Source organism: Drosophila willistoni, assembly GCF_018902025.1.
Source record: "Drosophila willistoni isolate 14030-0811.24 chromosome 2R unlocalized genomic scaffold, UCI_dwil_1.1 Seg167, whole genome shotgun sequence".
Taxonomy (NCBI): domain Eukaryota; kingdom Metazoa; phylum Arthropoda; class Insecta; order Diptera; family Drosophilidae; genus Drosophila; species Drosophila willistoni.
In genome coordinates this window covers 8669939-8687154 of record NW_025814050.1, presented here as the reverse complement: position 1 = coordinate 8687154, position 17216 = coordinate 8669939, and the positions used below count along the sequence as shown (strand labels likewise).

At 38.6% G+C, this 17216-nt stretch overlaps 1 protein-coding gene across 5 annotated transcripts; it reads left to right on the top strand.

The window, feature by feature from the left end:
- Positions 1-303: 303 nt before the first annotated feature.
- Positions 304-13979, top strand: LOC6643971 (E3 ubiquitin-protein ligase lubel). Of its 5 annotated transcripts, none has more exons than XM_047010940.1 (18): positions 304-400; positions 2727-2831; positions 2924-3137; positions 3256-3392; positions 3460-3582; positions 3857-4183; positions 4481-4792; positions 4854-5112; positions 5176-6387; positions 6662-6855; positions 6912-7172; positions 7230-7665; positions 7859-11868; positions 11951-12217; positions 12289-12746; positions 12819-13193; positions 13263-13431; positions 13823-13979. In XM_047010940.1, exons 2-18 carry the CDS (start codon positions 2778-2780, stop codon positions 13856-13858), a joined length of 8844 nt encoding a protein of 2947 aa, XP_046866896.1. In that variant the 5' UTR covers positions 304-400; positions 2727-2777; the 3' UTR covers positions 13859-13979. The 5 variants fall into 5 exon arrangements, with proteins under 5 accessions (XP_046866896.1, XP_046866895.1, XP_046866897.1 ...); XM_047010939.1 differs by having other exon boundaries at positions 7230-7788; XM_047010941.1 differs by having other exon boundaries at positions 305-400; positions 4658-4792.
- Positions 13980-17216: the final 3237 nt, after the last annotated feature.

Below are 17216 nucleotides of genomic sequence, written 5' to 3'. Positions count from 1 at the left end.
TCTTTCTTGTTAACACTTGTTCAAGTCGAAATCATTTTGTTGTGTCAAATATGCCTCATTCGAACGAACGATCACAGGGTAATAAAAAGCCACAGAATGAGAATGAAATTTCTGCGTTGACTTCTTCCTACTCTGGCAACACGCAGACAACGGGGACATAAGCAACAATTCTTGATTTCTGGCTTCTTGGGGACTTGTAGTAAAAGTTTTGTGTATTTAGTTTGTTAGTAGACGATCGCCGAACGAGACCGTAGCAAAATACGCAATATTTCATGTCGTGCGGGCTAGACATATAGATTATACATATATCTATAGATATATATATATATATGCATCTTCTACCAGCTGGCAGTGGCGAAATTTTGAGTGCGGCAAGGCGTGTGAAGTCAAATCGAATTATGTAAGTGATCTTCTATACAAAAATCAAAAGAAAGAAACAAATTTGATAGAAAAATAATAAGTTCAATAAACAAATGCCTGAAATATGCATAAATAAATCTAATTTAAAGTGTGTGCGTATCTGTGTGTGTGTGTGTGCTATTTATAGAAAACGCTCAACTAAAATTAAACGCAAAATTTTAAACAATACCCCAAATGCCACCCCTTGATGAGAAGTTCAAGGAATTTTCACACAATACAAATAGTCAAAAGATTATTCAAACCTATAACATCATTTTTCTTTGGCCCGTTGATTTTTTGCGGAAAAAAGTTTCAATAAACGCAAATATAGGCAATTAAACAAGAAGGCAAGCCAAAAGAAAATGTTTAAAAATAGTTTATATAAAAATAAATATTCGATGTCTGTGTGTGTCCGTGTCTTGCGTTAGCTGCTTCCCAGGGCAGGCAGCCACTTGAAGATGTCGCAGGGTGGTGGGCGGCAAAGTGATGCAGCTGCCACTCCCCGAAATCGACTGCATGCGGCTTTCATAAATATTTTGGTTTTTTCTTTATTTTGTTGTTTTTTTTTTGTCGGCTGTGACACATTTTCGAACTGGAAATAAAAGTCCTATGGACAAGCTGAAATGTGTTTAAAAATAATTCAAAGAGAGCAAAGTTACAAAAATTGCGTATACGCAGTGAGTAACAACTGAAACTCAAATTTGTAAAATATTAGAAATCGTGGAATAAAGTCAACAATTTGCCAGTTTTGTAAATGGCAACAATTAGAGATAAATATATTTTTTTAATTTCAATCAACATTTATATATTTTTTAAGTGCTTCAATTTGGATGAGAATTTTCATTAGTTTGAAAGGTTTTCAATAATTTTAAACAAATTTTTTAGTTAAGAAGTTTAAGTTTATCAAACTGGTCATACATTTTAAAAAAGAAAATTTAAAGAAACTAAAATAAATACATGTTTTAACAGTAAATACTTTTAATGTTAAAAGAGAAGCAATACAAATTAATTATAATATTATTATCTTACATACAATCTCGTAAATTTGCTGACTTGGTAAGATTAATTATAATCAAAACTTCAGAAAACCTAAATGAGTTCCATTTGATTTAAATTTATGTTTCCTAATTAAAGCAATTTTCCAATACGAAGATTTTTCTTACATATATAATTAATGAGTCTCTTAATCTGAAAAAAGAATTTTAAAGTATGTATAGATTAGCTCTGATCAGGAACCATAAATAAAAATTTATGGTCCATTTGGAATATAATAATGAAAAATTATAGTTGAAGGTTCTTAATTATAAGATATAACCATTAAGTTAAAAGGAAAATAGGTTTTCTCAAATAAATTTGAACATAAATTGCAATAATTATTATTTCATGATTTGTTTAATTTTACTGTCAATCAAGAATAATGTATCTATCAAACTGTTTGATTAGTTTATCGTTTCAACATTCTGCCTTATTACACATTGTATCTGTCAGATGCTCTCAATATATAGAGCGCTTCTCTCCTACTCTCTCAAATTTTACAGAATTCCCAATATATATACAATAATTTTCTACTCTCGATTTCGTTAGTTTTCTTGTTACTCATTTAGCTCAAATCTCTTTGCATCTAATATGGCAAATTCTTAAATTTTTAGCAAAATTCTCATTTCTCTTCTATTTTGCCACTTATTCTTGTCTCTCTGTTTCTCTTCGAGTCAGCAAAACACCTTTTTGCATTCTCTAGTCGGGTCGCGTTGACAGCTTGCGCTAATTGAGTCACTAGAATAATTTCCTTTTCGTATCTTTGCATCTTTTCATAAATAATAAATAATGCTATGCGCAGTTTGTGCCAAAGACTTGTTTGTTGTTTCCCTCGTTTGCTCGATATTCCGATGTTTTAGCCTATATTTAGAGGATATAGAACTCTGGCTGCCATTTAGTTTGCTTAGTTGAGTTTTCGCTCTGCATGTAGAAGACCGAATTGCAGTTTTATCTCGAAACGTGTGCTAAATATTTTGGTGAGCATGCTAAAAATATCAAAAAAAAAAAAATCATATAGAAAAATTAGAAAAAAAATCAACGGGCAAATGCATTTCTTGGCAGTTGGCTTAATTGAATATGAAGCCTTTTGAAGTTTTAGCCCATATGTAATATAGTGCGATAAATAATACAACCACACATACACACACATACACTCACTGAATATCAAATAGAAACAATAAAAATTGTTAATGCTTTTATGCCTTGGCTCATAATATAGAAAATTTAAACATTTGCTTAAATTAAGAAACGAATTATATTTCCCTGTGCGTTCTCTTTACATAATCCCTTAGATATACATATAAACAGATCAAGCGAGAAGCCAAAAACAACGACGACAAACAATGACGACACAACAATTGCTCAATAAGAATGTTCGCACAATGCCATCATGGGTGGTGAGTATAGATACATACAGGCATGGCATTAGCAACAACAATAGAATCAAAAATTCTATTAAAATTTATCAACAATAAAAATTCTATTCCAGACCGAAGCCAGTCAGCGCATTGGACCAAAACCACCGCCACTTCCCCCAAATGCTCAAAATGGCAGCAATGGAACCATTTTACCAAAGGCCCCAGCACTACCACCAAAGTCAAAGGACACACCAGAGCCAGATTATGAAGTAATTGAGTTTTCAAATCAACAGCAATATTCCAATGAACCAATGAAAACAACAATAGTTAGAACCAAAACGCCAGGTGAGTGCGAATGCATAGAAATTGCAAAATTATGAAAGAAAAAATGATTTAAAATTGGTAGAGAATTTAAGCTTTAAAATCGATAAATAAAATGCATATATATTTGTTTTTTAAATAGACAACAAATTGAAATGCACATTGTGCGGCTCTCAGAATCCTTGGGTAACCTGTGAGGAGTGTGCTGGACAAATATTTTGTGCCTCATGTGATGACATGTTCCACAAGCATCCCAAGCGTAAGCAACATATCCGTAAGGTAAGTGACTTTCATCTCCTGCAAAATTAAGATGAATAATTCTTTATTTCCTTCAACCAACTAACAGGCCGTTCAGCAGGCCACTCCACCGATACCGCCAAAAGTACAAGGTGGACCCACTCCACCTGTAGCCCCTCCGCGACGCAGTAAACGTGGTTTACTCACACCATTTCTTGGCCGCAAGGATCAGGTACGCCACTGCACGATTTCTTAAGCCAAACAAAATAAAATAAATAAACAAAATAAAAAAAAAATGAATGAAAACAAACTTAAATACAAACTCTGTACTGTTCCAAAATCGCCGTTATCACTTACCATTTAGTACCAAGTTTGTAAAATCAAATTAGATATCTGTATGCTTGAATAAAACACCAAGAACAAAACAGTCCTTTAAGCTGCCAACCCAAAAAAAAAAAGAAAAGAAAAAGAAAGACAAACTCTTGTTTCAACTAAACGATTTACAGATGCTACCACCGCCCTCGCCGACTCCGTCGCATAGGTCAACTAGCGCCTGGCGTGGTGGGGTTCAACCTCCGCTTCCTCCTCATTCCTCGTCTTCAACAATGAACAATCGCCCTCTGCCCGATCCTCCCAGAACACCAATGAGTGAAGGTGGCGGCTCCTCAAGATCAGAGACACCGAAATCTGTATTCGATACCATACAACGACCGCCATCCGTGCAGCTGGAGAAGATCAAGACAAAGGCTAGCGCCACGCTGGATCGCATGGCCATACTTCAGCAGCGATATCGCCAGCAAAAGGCTCAACAGGATCTAAGAGCCAGCGAACAGGTAGGATCTTGCAATCATCAATTGTAGAGTGTAAATGTATCTATGGCCTCTTTTCCCCACATTTAATGTCTGTCTTCATTGTCATATAACTCTGAAAAACGAAGAAAAAACAAGAATCGATTTTAGGTTCGATCGGTTGATAACTTTGGTAATTGGAAAGTTTTCTGAAATGATCGTATTTAAAATTGATTATTATCTTATATTTTCCTTTTTCTGGGTAATTTGTTTATGTATCGTCTCGTCTATCCTGTCTCTCTCTTTCTCTCTCTCTCTCTGTTTGTTCATTCCCTCTCACAGAACTTGTTTAATGGCGTCAACTTTGAGCATTGGTCAAACATTTCACCATCGCCCTCGCATTTTCGTTCTGGCAGCATGTCATCTGGTTTGAATTCATCACATTTTGATCTATCGGATGATTCTCATCACAATTTTCACAATTCCCTACAACAACAAATGTTACTACAACAACGACAGGCAGCTGGCAATCAGCGTCGTCAGATGAGCACTTCAGTCTTTAATTTGAACACAACAAATCGACGTCCACTCCAGGAAACACCACAAAATGGTGCAAACAGTGCCGCCTGGTTGGCCAATCAGCGAATGCAACAGGTACATAAATTACATTAGCTAAAGTTAATAACCATTATAATCTAATGGCATGTAATTACAGGCACAATCGATGGCCCAGTTAAATTGTGCTGGTTGTCAGCATCAACAACAGAATCGTCAGATGCAGCATCCCGATGATTGGTCTCAATTCGGATCACAACAGCAGTTCAATCACTCGAATCTGTCCTTAAATGTGGGTCCTGGCTATTTAAATCAACAACATCCCTCTCACTATCCACATCCTCCGCCCGTTTTCATGACACAAAGAGGTATGATGCCAAATATGTACCCAGGTCCTGGCTATCCTCTTATGCATCCAGGTAGGCTATCTATAAAATATAGATATACATATGTAATTACTAATCTAAACTTATTTTCCATAGGTGTCATGGGTATGCCACCGCCACGTGCCTCTTCTAGGCCTCGTTATGCAGCTTCTCCCACACCGAGTCGCAAATCCCTTTCCATGCGACGCAAACGCAGCAGTTATGTGGATGATGAACTAACCGATGATGAAGATTCCGATCAGGATGATCGTCGCTCATTGGTTTCAAATCGTTCGGGAATGACAAGTGCTTCACGTTCCCACCATCATCATCATCAGCAGCAACCTCCGCACCATCATCAACAGCGACAAAGACGTTTATCCAGTGCCTCACAGCTAATTAATCATAATGATGACATTGATGGCAATCGACATCATCAGCCAAAAGTTCGCGAACGACGTGGTTCTATAGCAAAGTCTGTACAGAGTGAATGGCTACCTGAACGCCGGGACTCAACAGACGAACTGGGAGAAGGTAATGAAACCTTAAAGAGATCTCAAGTAGACCCACCAAAAACAAGCCGCATCTATTCGGATCTTGAATCAGAGGGATCCGGGGCACGAGCTCTGGTCCAGGCTAAAATTCAACAGAAACTACAAGAAGCCGATCAGCACAAGGCCAAAAAGGCCTCCCAGCACAAACACAAGCCAGAAATGAAAGATGAAAACACCCAAGCAGCTGCCGTAGTGCAAAAAGTTGCACCACACGCAGCTGCCAAAGAAGAAAGCGCCTCGGAATATGAAGAGATTGTGGAGGAGGTTACCGCCACAGAGAGTGAGCCAGAGCAGGCACAGCCCAGCCAACCAGATAATATTGAAGCTGATGCTGAGGCCGATGAACTAGGTCCACCACCTTCTACGCCAGATCATGAATGGGAATGTGAATTTTGTACTTTTGTCAACGAACCAAATATTAAAATTTGTTCCATATGCTGCAAGACGCCCTCTAAGCCGCCACAGCCTACAAAAAACGCAGTTAAAACAGAATCCAAGCCCGTGCCTCATGTAGAAATACCTAAGCCCAAAGAAATTGTTAATCAAAAACAGCAACCACAGACAAATGTAGTGAGAAAACCCTCCATTAAATCCTCACAGAAGCCCACAGAGAAAATTGCTAGCCCGGCAAAGACAAAGTCCAGTGCCACGACATCAACTGCAACTGCATCAACCAGTACAGCAAAAAAACTCTCGTCTCCACCAAAGCCAACACTGAAAACTTCATCGGAAAATGAAAGCGATAACTCTTTGGCCAAGGGGTTCCTGCATAAAGGTAGGATACAAAAGAGAATCTCATTTTTTGAGGGTACCAAGGCCTAGTACTCGATAACTCAGAAGTACGTGACTAAAATATAGCATATATTACACCAACCCGATTACTACTCATTTGTAATCTTTTATTATTAACGCATTTATGAAACAAAACCAAATACCGAAATACATAAACATATCCCTAACAAGAAAAAAAAGAAGAAACAAAAAACGCTGAGTTTGTTTTTCTATTTAATCACGGGTTCTCCTTCTCCTTCCTCGCCTTTCCTCAACAGAATCCGTTGAGAATATTTGGAATACACTAGATGAGAGCATTCAAGCCCAGGCCGAACAGGTTTTAAAAAAGGCCCAAAAAGTGTCTACTAGTTGTGGTGGCACCCCACCTAGAGAGATACCAGTTGAGAAACCAATTGTGGACACATCCCGCGAAATGGGCACCTCGCCACCACCTCAAAGCATATCGACACAAGTATACTTAAATTAAAAACGATAGATTATTTCTCATCTAATCGAATTGACTTACAGACCTATGAGGCTCTACCTCTTAGCCCACAAGTGGAGAGCCCAACTGTAAGCAATGCCACAGTTGTACGGGAATCTCCAGGAAAAATGGAGCGACGTCCTCATTATCGCAGTAATTCACAATTGCCACAGGAGCATGAACGCTATCGCAGTGCCAACGATTTGAGATATGCCAATGAAGGCTTCGGCATGGACTACTACGGCAATTCCGGTCAAGTGACTAGACGGCCAAATTTCATTAACGATTTGAGGTTGCTTCAGCATGTAAGTGAAAATCAAAACAATTGTTCACGGATGATTTATTTTTAATATAAATTTTAGCAAACTTCTTCACCCTTCGATATGCCTGTGGAACCGTCATTTAATCTCAAACATGAACCAGCTCGAGATCCGGAAACAGAAATGCATATCATTCTAAAAGAGCTTGAGCTGTATAAGTTTACGGTAGAGGAATTGGAAGCAGCTCTCAAGTATTGTGCACCCGATACACATCCGATTCAGTGGCTCAGAGAGAATTGGCACAAGTTGATCCAAACAGTGCAGAGTCTGTCAACTAAATATGGTCAGGAGAGAGGTGAAAATACCATAGGAAGCATATCACAAAATGAAGCACGCGAAGCCCTGAGATGTTCCAGTGGAAATGTCTGGCAGGCTGTAGCGGATTGCATACAACAGAGGCAGCAAAAGTATCGCAGACTCGCAGCGAAGGGTAACTTTCTGCGGGACGACATTGTGAATGCTCTAACAGCACATCAAGGTAATGTGGAGCAGGCTCTTTTGGAATTGAATCGTACACAGCTTAAACCATTTCTAATGCGCATCTGGGGCTCACCAAATGGCGTGGAGAACGAGAGTGTTCCAGCCATAGATATGAAATCGGGTTAGTTTGTAGTTCGTCCAATCATAAATCATTTTGTATCTTTTGTATCTCTTTTTCGCCCCACCCCCAGATATTCATGATTTTCTCAACACTCACGCTTTGGATTGCTTGCAAATGCCACATGGAGCTGGCGAAAGTCCTAGTCCTGGTCCCGCCTTTGCCAATCATCCATTTGACGACAATTCCAGTCCTTCAAAGTCTTCTTATGCCACACCAAGTCCCTATCAATTGGAGGATAGTACTTTGAAAAATCTTGAGATTCTAATTGGTAATATGGAGCAGAATCAGGCCAAACAGAATCAAGAGGTTTTGCGTTCGATTGAGACTATGTTGGAAACATTCAAAGGTAAACCAGATCAGGATTACGAAACTGATCCGGAGGTCATGCGTATTCTCACCAAAAGTCCTATAAGTGCATCCAGAATATCTGCTGTAATTGACGACAAGTCGACAGAGGATGTAAAAAACTTTGTGTGGCAACACATACAAGATATTGTACCCAATTTGGTGCAACAAGTTGAACAGGAGCTCAAGGAACCCTCCCCTCTGAAAGAACCCGAACCCCAGCCTGAACCAGAAGTCATTAGCACTCCAGCAGTCGATCCAGAAGTATATATAATGGAAGAGGTCATCAAGCCAAACTTGAAAGAGGCAAATATTAAAGAAGAAGTGCCAATTAACTTTATTTACGCCACTGAAATAGCAAACTTTAAATTGGAATTCGATCGTGGTAACGAAAAGTGGCACGAATCTGAATGGGAACCATTTGATTTAAAGCATGCTGAACGTGTTGTTTACAAGAGCTTCACGGCTCCCAAAGCAAAAATTGTCGAAGCAGTTAAAGAAAGTATTTCCCAAGAAACTATCCCACAGAATGAACACCCAATTAGTGCTGAAAGTGATCAACAAATAATTCAAAATCAAGAAACTACAGATCCTTTGATTAAATCTACCAATGTAGAAAGAGAACAGGAAACAATCAACTTGGATAAAGTTGCAGAAGAAAAAATAAAGTTAACTAAATCGGAAAATTCAGCCAATAATGAAGTGACTAATAAAATCATACCAACAACCACGGAAACAGCGTCTTCTAGTGAAATATTGACCAGTAAGGTCTTACCAACAACAACTGAAAAGGCAACTTCTAGTGAGACATTAGGGCAGACCACAAAGACGGACATTAAAAAAGACATAGAGAAGATTACCGCTGAATCAGAAAGCAAATTGGAATCGACCGTAAAAAACACAAATGAAGTCGCTGAGACTACCACTAAAGAAATTAAGCAGATTCTGCCAACTGAGCCTGTAGAGAGAATTGCACAAGAAACTACCGAACAACCACCAGTTGAAGTTTTGGACGAGAAACCAAGCACAAGTAGAGAAGCTGTTAGGAGAAATAAACGATCACAGTTACCCAAAAAAGGAAGAACACGTGATCATAGTCAAAAGCCCACAAATCGCGTAAAACTCCCCAAAGAAGTTGAGACTGCAATAGATACAAAAGATTCAACTTCAGTGGCCACATTAAACAACGATAACAATTTAGCTGAACCTGCAGTTTCTGCAAGTAAAGTTGTCGCAGAACCCTCTTCGAATCCAATTGAAGATATCTCTAAGGAACAGGTTATAGAATCCAAAATTGACGAACTTGCACATGAACCAGTTGCGGTTGAAGTTGACACATCTGATGAACAAAGTAAATTCAATATACAATTGACTTTAGAAACAGCTGAGGCTGAAAAATCTAAAATTCAAATCGTTGAGAAGACTGAGTCTATAACAGAACCCCTTAAGACTGTGGAGAATGAAGCGATTATTGAACAATCATCAAATAATTTAGGCTCCAGTACTAACCTCTTAGAACAGCCGGAAATTCTTGGAACCAATGATGAACCAATTGTTGAAGAAACTACAAATAATAGTACAAATAATATCTCTGTAGAACAAACGGAAACTCCTCGGAATGATGAACAATTTGTTGTAGAAACTACAAATAATAAAGCCTTGAATTCTACATCTTTAGAACAAAGAGAACCTTTTGAGAATGATGAACCAATGGGTGTAGAGCCTTCAAATGATGAAGCCTTTAATAATAGCTCTGTAGAACAAACGGAAACTCTTGAGAATGATGAACAATTTATTGTAGAAGCTACAAACAATAATGCCTTAAATACTAGCTCCTTAGAACAAACGGGAACACTTGAGAATGATGAACAAATTGAAATAATTGAAGAACTTAATGCCCCAGTTGATGCAAAAGAATCTAATACGATTGTACCCGAAGCATCAAAAGAAGAAGTTACAAACGCAATCGAACCTGCCACAAACAAGATCACAGCGGAGAATAAACGCAGCCCTAAACGATTCTCTAAAATACCTGTGAGAACTTTAAGTACTAACAGTCTACGTAGTGAAAGCAGGACCGAGAATCTAGTATCCACAGAAGCGGATGAACTGGAGAGCGATGGGGTTACTAAAACAGAAGAGGAGCCATCTTCGACTACAACAGAAACTGATGTTGTTATAAGTCCTGTTGAGTCAGAGGAAATCTTTGAAGATGCTGCAGAATTTAGTGGCGAAGATGCCGAACTTTATAGTTTAGATAGTGATGAGCAGAGAATTGAAGTAGTTCAATCACAATCTCCACTTCCAGCAGAAGATTCTGCCCTGGAATCGATTATACCCAAGTCCACAAGCAGTGCATCCGTTGACTCCCACTCAAGTCAATCGGAATCGCCTAAAGTGGTTCAACTTAAAGAGTTCATACCATCTGGAGATCCTTCCAAGCAGAATCTTAGTGAACTCGTAGAAGACACTCAGCGTTTGATCAAACAAATGCGTGATGAAATTAGCATGGATGACTTCGAGTCGACCGATGAAGATGAATATTCCGACGAATACTCCGATGACATGGAGTGGTATGACAGTGAAGGGGAAGAGGAGGAGGAAGAAGAGGGTGAGATGGACGAGGATGAGAGAACGTCGTATATTGAGGATGCCTCCACAGGTGATGAAGCAGAAGGCACTGAAATTGAGGACATTATCGAAGAAGATGAAGAGAACGAAGAAGAGCACACAGCAACACAGAATCCCGAAACAGTCATGACTAGCTCATCTGTCACTCTCGCCAATCAACCAATTGCAAGTGATACAAATGCAACAAATGAAATCATTTCTTTAACAGGAAGTGAAGCAAACGAATCAACTGAAACTGCTGTCATCCCGGATGTTGGGGTAATACAAGCTGAAACACATTCAGTTGTTGCAGACGTTCCCGAAAGCTCAACAGAGGCAATTGCTGTTGAAGATGTCATGGATGTAGAGACAGAAGATCCAGTCGAAGTACCCACTCCCCTACCCCTTACCCCAGCACCACCCATAATTGATTCCGAGTCCCGACCGATGGAACTGCCAGTCGAAACAGTATTGGAAGAGCCCAAAAAGGTAAAAGCCTCTTCTCCAACAAAAACAAGCAGCAAACAGAAGACACTCACTACAGAACCAGTAGCCAGCACCTCCACTCAAAGTCCCAGTACAATTACACCCAAGACTGGCAAGTCCTCGATAAGTAAGATACCCAAACCCACTACAAATGAGACACCCAACACCACAAACAGAAAACTACCGCTGCGTTCCAAGTCCTTTTCGGCTCCCATGGGTATATCCTCGGTGAAGCGTATGCAGCAGGAGTATCTCCAAAAGCAGCAAAGTATTAAGAGTACCGCGGTACCAGTCGCATTATCCAGTCGTGTTCCTCTGAGAAGCAGCCCAGCAGCAAAGAAGTCCATCACAGAGGCCATCAGTCGTTTTAACACGCAGTCCCAACAAGATGGTCCCTCAACAAGTGGTGCAGCTGCAGCAGCGGCCTTGCTTAAACCTCGTTCTCAGCCCCGTATTCCCAAAAAGAAATACCACGAGACATGTTTCTCTGATGATGATTACGAGACCTCAGCCACCGAGGAAGAAGATCACGAAGACGCTGCTGAACCTTTGAGGGCAGAGTTGCTTAAGCGTAAACTCAGTATGCCTGTATTTCGGGCATATGCCAGCCTTCAAGAGCCAGTTATAGAGGAACCAGCGGTGGGTACTCTACAACAGAATTTTTGCCCCTTCAGTTATCTGATGTGCTTTATTAACTATCCTTTTTTTATTTATCTTGCAGGTTTTGGCCAGAAAATATGTGGAAATGGAGAAGGTTTCCAATTTGGCAGAAGCTCAAATCGCTGCCACTTTGGTCAATATGAAATTCCAAGAAGATGTTGCCTTATGGGCAGCCAAAGAATGTTCCGACTTGGACCAAGCGATTGCCATGCTGCAGCAGGATTGTGAATTGTGTATGAATACCTATCCAATGAATCAAATTGTATCCATGCTAAAGTGCACCCACAAATGCTGTAAACAATGCGCCAAAACTTATTTCACAGTGCAGGTTGGTTCAACTGAAATACATTACTTGCGTTCCGAGTTTCTATAGTTCTCCTGCACTCCCAATCTTTACAGATCACCGATCGCTCTATCAATGATTGCAATTGCCCATTCTGCAAGTTACCAGAACTTAGTAACGAAGTGGAACATGAGGATGAGCACCTCGAGTATTTTTCCAATTTGGACATCTTTCTCAAGAGTATCTTGGACAATGATGTCCATGAATTGTTTCAGCGCAAACTGAGAGATCGCTCTCTCCTACAAGATCCCAATTTTAAGTGGTGTATTCAATGTTCGTCGGGCTTCTTTGCGCGACCCAAGCAGAAGCGTTTGATATGTCCAGATTGTGGATCAGTTACCTGTGCCCAGTGTCGTAAGCCCTGGGAGCGACAGCATGAGGGTAGCACCTGTGAGGCATATTTGGAGTGGCACCGAGAGAATGATCCCGAACTGCAGGCACAGGGTGTGCAGGAACACTTGGCTCAGAATGGTATCGATTGTCCCAAGTGCAAATTTCGATACTCACTTGCAAGGTAAAGATCATTTAAACGTTTGGATTGATTTGTTGACTTACATTGCTCTATTCCTTACTCGTATTCTTCCAGGGGCGGTTGCATGCATTTCACTTGCACTCAGTGCAAATTTGAATTCTGTTACGGCTGTGCCAGACCCTTTATGATGGGCGCCAAATGTAATATCTCACCGTATTGTGCCAAATTGGGTCTTCATGCCCATCATCCGCGGAACTGTTTGTTTTACCTGCGCGACAAAATTCCCCTGCAATTACAATTCTTGCTCAAAGAACAAAAGGTTAAATTCGATACAGAAGCCAAAGAAGATGTAAAGAATGAGCCGAGCAGTTCTAGAAAGGCTAGAGCATCGGCCAAGTGTCCCATACCATTACAAAAAGAGACTCCTCAGGGTCTAGTGGATACAGTCTGTAATAGCGAAGTACCGGATAAACATGCGGGCATGTGTCGGTATGTATGAGGGGAAAAGTTACCTCTGCAAGAGAGACAACTAAGCAATTAATCTTTGTCAATTTTTAGAACACACTACGTAGAGTATTTGGCTGGCAAAGTGGCGAAAGCTGGCATCGATCCTTTGCCCATTTTTGATCTAACCGATTGTGTTCAAGAGCTGCGCCGACGAGGCATTGCCCTGCCAGAACGTGGCCCCTGGGATACTGATGAGATCTATAAGAATATGTGCAGTGAGGTGGGTTCGCCTTTTAGTTTCATTCTCATTAATCTTGGATTTTATTGATTTCCTTTTATATGCTTCTGATTTTTGGATTGTTTAGTTTTACATTTTGCGGCGTTTATTGAATCGGTTACGCGGAAAAACGCGCTTCCTGCGGCTGACCCAATGATTCAGTCTACGCCCACGTCGTAAAGCCAAACAAAAACAAGCGTCTATATCTGCGAACTAAATTTAGATATCGAACTGACGTATTTCACACGCGTCTTAATTGATATTCGTTTTATTATTATTTAATTGTAAACAATTTGGCAGATTGCAAATTCGACTACAAAAACAAATCAAGGAGAAAAAAAAGTGTGTTTATAAACGTTTCTCACCCATCTTTCGATCTGGCCTCTACTTATAGGTAATCAAACAGCATATACCATTAAAATCGGCCTGATGTGGTTAAAATGATGAAGATGATGGGGAATGATGTAGCTGGGAAGGATAACGCCACCGACCGCCCGTTCGACTGTTGCAATTTTTCATAATTTTTTTATGATTTATGGCAAACATTTTTATAGACATTTTTTTATATATGTTAAATACACACACATACATACATACATACATTAGACATTAGATTGCACATACATACAAATTAGATTTTTATTTGTAAACCAAACAGACCTAAACCTATAATAAATTTTGTTTAGTTACTAAGCAGCTGCCCAAATAATTTCATGCAAATACCACAAAAATGCAATAACACGTGGGCTGAAAGTGCATCCCCCCGAAAAATAAATGTGAATGTGTGAGAATCCGATTATCATTTGGCATTTACATTGCTAGCAATACACTCCAGATGTCGCTTCGAAATAAATGTCGGTAAGAAAAATGTATTTTAATATTTTTGCAGATATAAAACATAAGGTAAGATTTTGCAGAGTTATGCAGGTATGATTTAGAACAAAATCGTGGCACCGTCTACCTCAAATTAAATACTAATCTGCTTGTCTATCTTCAGACATCAACTTCAATTTGTTTTCATCCGTTTTCATTTGTTTTTCAAAGTAAATCTATGGTTGTTTGAATTCATGCAATAGTTGTTGAGTTTCTACAAGTAATCTCTCTTATTCTTTTCCTCTGAATTGTTATCTTTACCTGGTGTCTTTATTATGAAATATGAATTTGTTCGTATAAATTTTGGTTATTGTGTATGACATTGACATGTTGCATGGTATACCCTAGTCGCATAGATGGCTTACTTAATTTATAAATAGAGGTGTCTAGCAGCCATATGTGGATGCTCTTCGGCTGAAAGTCGTTTAAGCTCTATTGATTTTTCTTTATAAAATATTCTTAATTATTTTCCAAATAAATATACATATAATTAGCCCCACACCTGTAACTAGAAACATATATTATTGCTATCAAAGATGATGTATTTATTACTTACTCATTACCGATTCTTATGATCTAAAAAAGTCACAGCTATTGATATTATCAAAAGTGGAAAAATATTCAAAGGCCTGCTACTATGCTTACAGTTTATTTATATTTACGGAGAATGTTTTCAAATAAGTTGTGCAAATAAGGCCAACTTTTTCTGCTAACTTCCGATTTACTACAGAGAAAAATGATCATGGGCATTTCTGTCATGTCAATACAGGTATTCATACAAATTCATTCATTCATTCAAAGTAAAAAAATGTTAAAACTCGGTGCTTTTTTAAATAGTTTTATAACATAGCTCTTAACTATAGCTTTATTTTATATCCTTGCTATGTGCTTTACTTTTTTAGGAAGCGTAGAAGTGACATTTTAAATAAATAATCCTGAATTTAGATGGGATATAGATATATCTAAAGTGGGCTTAATACAAAAATTTCTTACTAAGACGAATTTTTTTGCAGCTTTAATGATGCAGGTAAATCCACGAATAGTTTCTATGCCACTTCAGGCATATTAAAGACATTAACAAGAATCTTATCTACATACAGATAGGATAAATTTACCATCATATCATATCAAATAATATTATTAAATTAGAAATGATTCCATCTATGAACAAAATTCACAGTTGACGTATTTAAAACTACGCCAATCCAATTTAAGATTTGTCATTATTTATTTTTGAACTGTGCGACAATTTAAGAAGTGCTTAAAAAACATTTATGTTCCCTTTTTAGGCAGAGTATAATTTATTGTGTAAACAATTTTTAATGGTCAACTAGAATGATTGCTTTTTACATGACAATCGGCTGTGCGATAAATCTTCGTATGCATACACAAAATTCATAGCATACTTTTGTGCATTTCGCATGACACTTGGCGAGTCGTAATTCCATGAGGATCCCACTGCTTGAGATTCTGCTTCTGTTCTGCATCACTGTCCCCAGCGGTGTTCTCGTCGTCTAGTTCGTCATCTTGGCTGCTTTCGATATTGCCAAAATGGCAAATGCGGGTCATAAATTATGCCCCATGCCGCGACAATCGGCCAGAACAAGAAAATCAGCCATACGAGCAGAGAGTAGCAACAACAACAACAACAACAAACACAAATGCTAGACATTGAAAATTTGCCGACGGGACAAGATCTCTTGACAGGGGATCGTAAAAAACCTATTCACGCTATTTTCGTGCGATTTGGATAAATTTATGCGCGCGGCACAACATCGTTTTGCTTCCACAGACAGTTTTACACCAATGGCAGCTAATTAAACGGGATAAAATGTATATTTATTGATCAACAACACAAGCAATAACAAAATCTATGCCGCATCTAGCTTTGAACTCAAAATTAAATTAGCAAAAAAACAGAAACTGCAACTAGATCATGGCTCCGAAGCGCGTGGCCCACAAATATTTGATTAATTTTTAATCACATGGGCCAACCCCTCTACCCCGCCTTTTATTTATAGACATTAAGTTTATTTATTCTTTTCCTCTAGTTGACTTTTTGTCCAATAAAAAATGTTTTAAGTGTTAACATGCGCCCCCATAAAAAAATATAAAATGGGATTAAAAAAAAAAACAAATATTAAGTATTTAATATCTTTTATTATAAAATAAACAAAGGCGAAACAGAATGGATTTACAACGACAATGAACTTCAATTTGATTATAGGCTAACGAACGGAACCATTCACTTAATCAATCACGTTTAAACATTTGCCCATGAGTTATTCGAGTTAATTGAGAATCAGGTAGAGGTACATAAATAGAGAAAGAAGCCAAATGCAAACAAATTGTCCGCCCACCCGACTCACCTGTTTCACCTGCTCGTCGACTCGTCTGCCTTTTTGTTTAATCAACCTTCAGTCAGTAACTATGGCCGTCTGTGTTTGTGTATGTGTTTATTAGAGACAGATTTACGGTTGGAAGCGTCACATCCTGTCGACACATTCATCAGCCTGCACCCCTGCATATAGCTCCACCATGCCCTTCTTCTTTGACCCTGACCGCTGACATTCAATACAATACACAATAGCAACAACAACAACAACAACAACCAGAGCTGAGCAACCTTCACAACACAAAATTGAAAAACTATTAGACTGGACTTGCTGGCAGACGTGGGCGGGCAAGCGGGGGGCTGTGATTGTGGGTACATCCAAAGACCCAAACAATAATAAATAATTAAAATTATAAAAATAATAAATATTTATAGTACGTTTTTCTGTTTTCTTCCCCGTTTTTAAGTAAACAATATTTTGCACAACTTTTATAATGTTTTGGACAACTTGATTTATTTTTTCTTCACTATTTTGTTATGCAAAAATTGAAATTATTATTTTACCATATCGAACTAAACA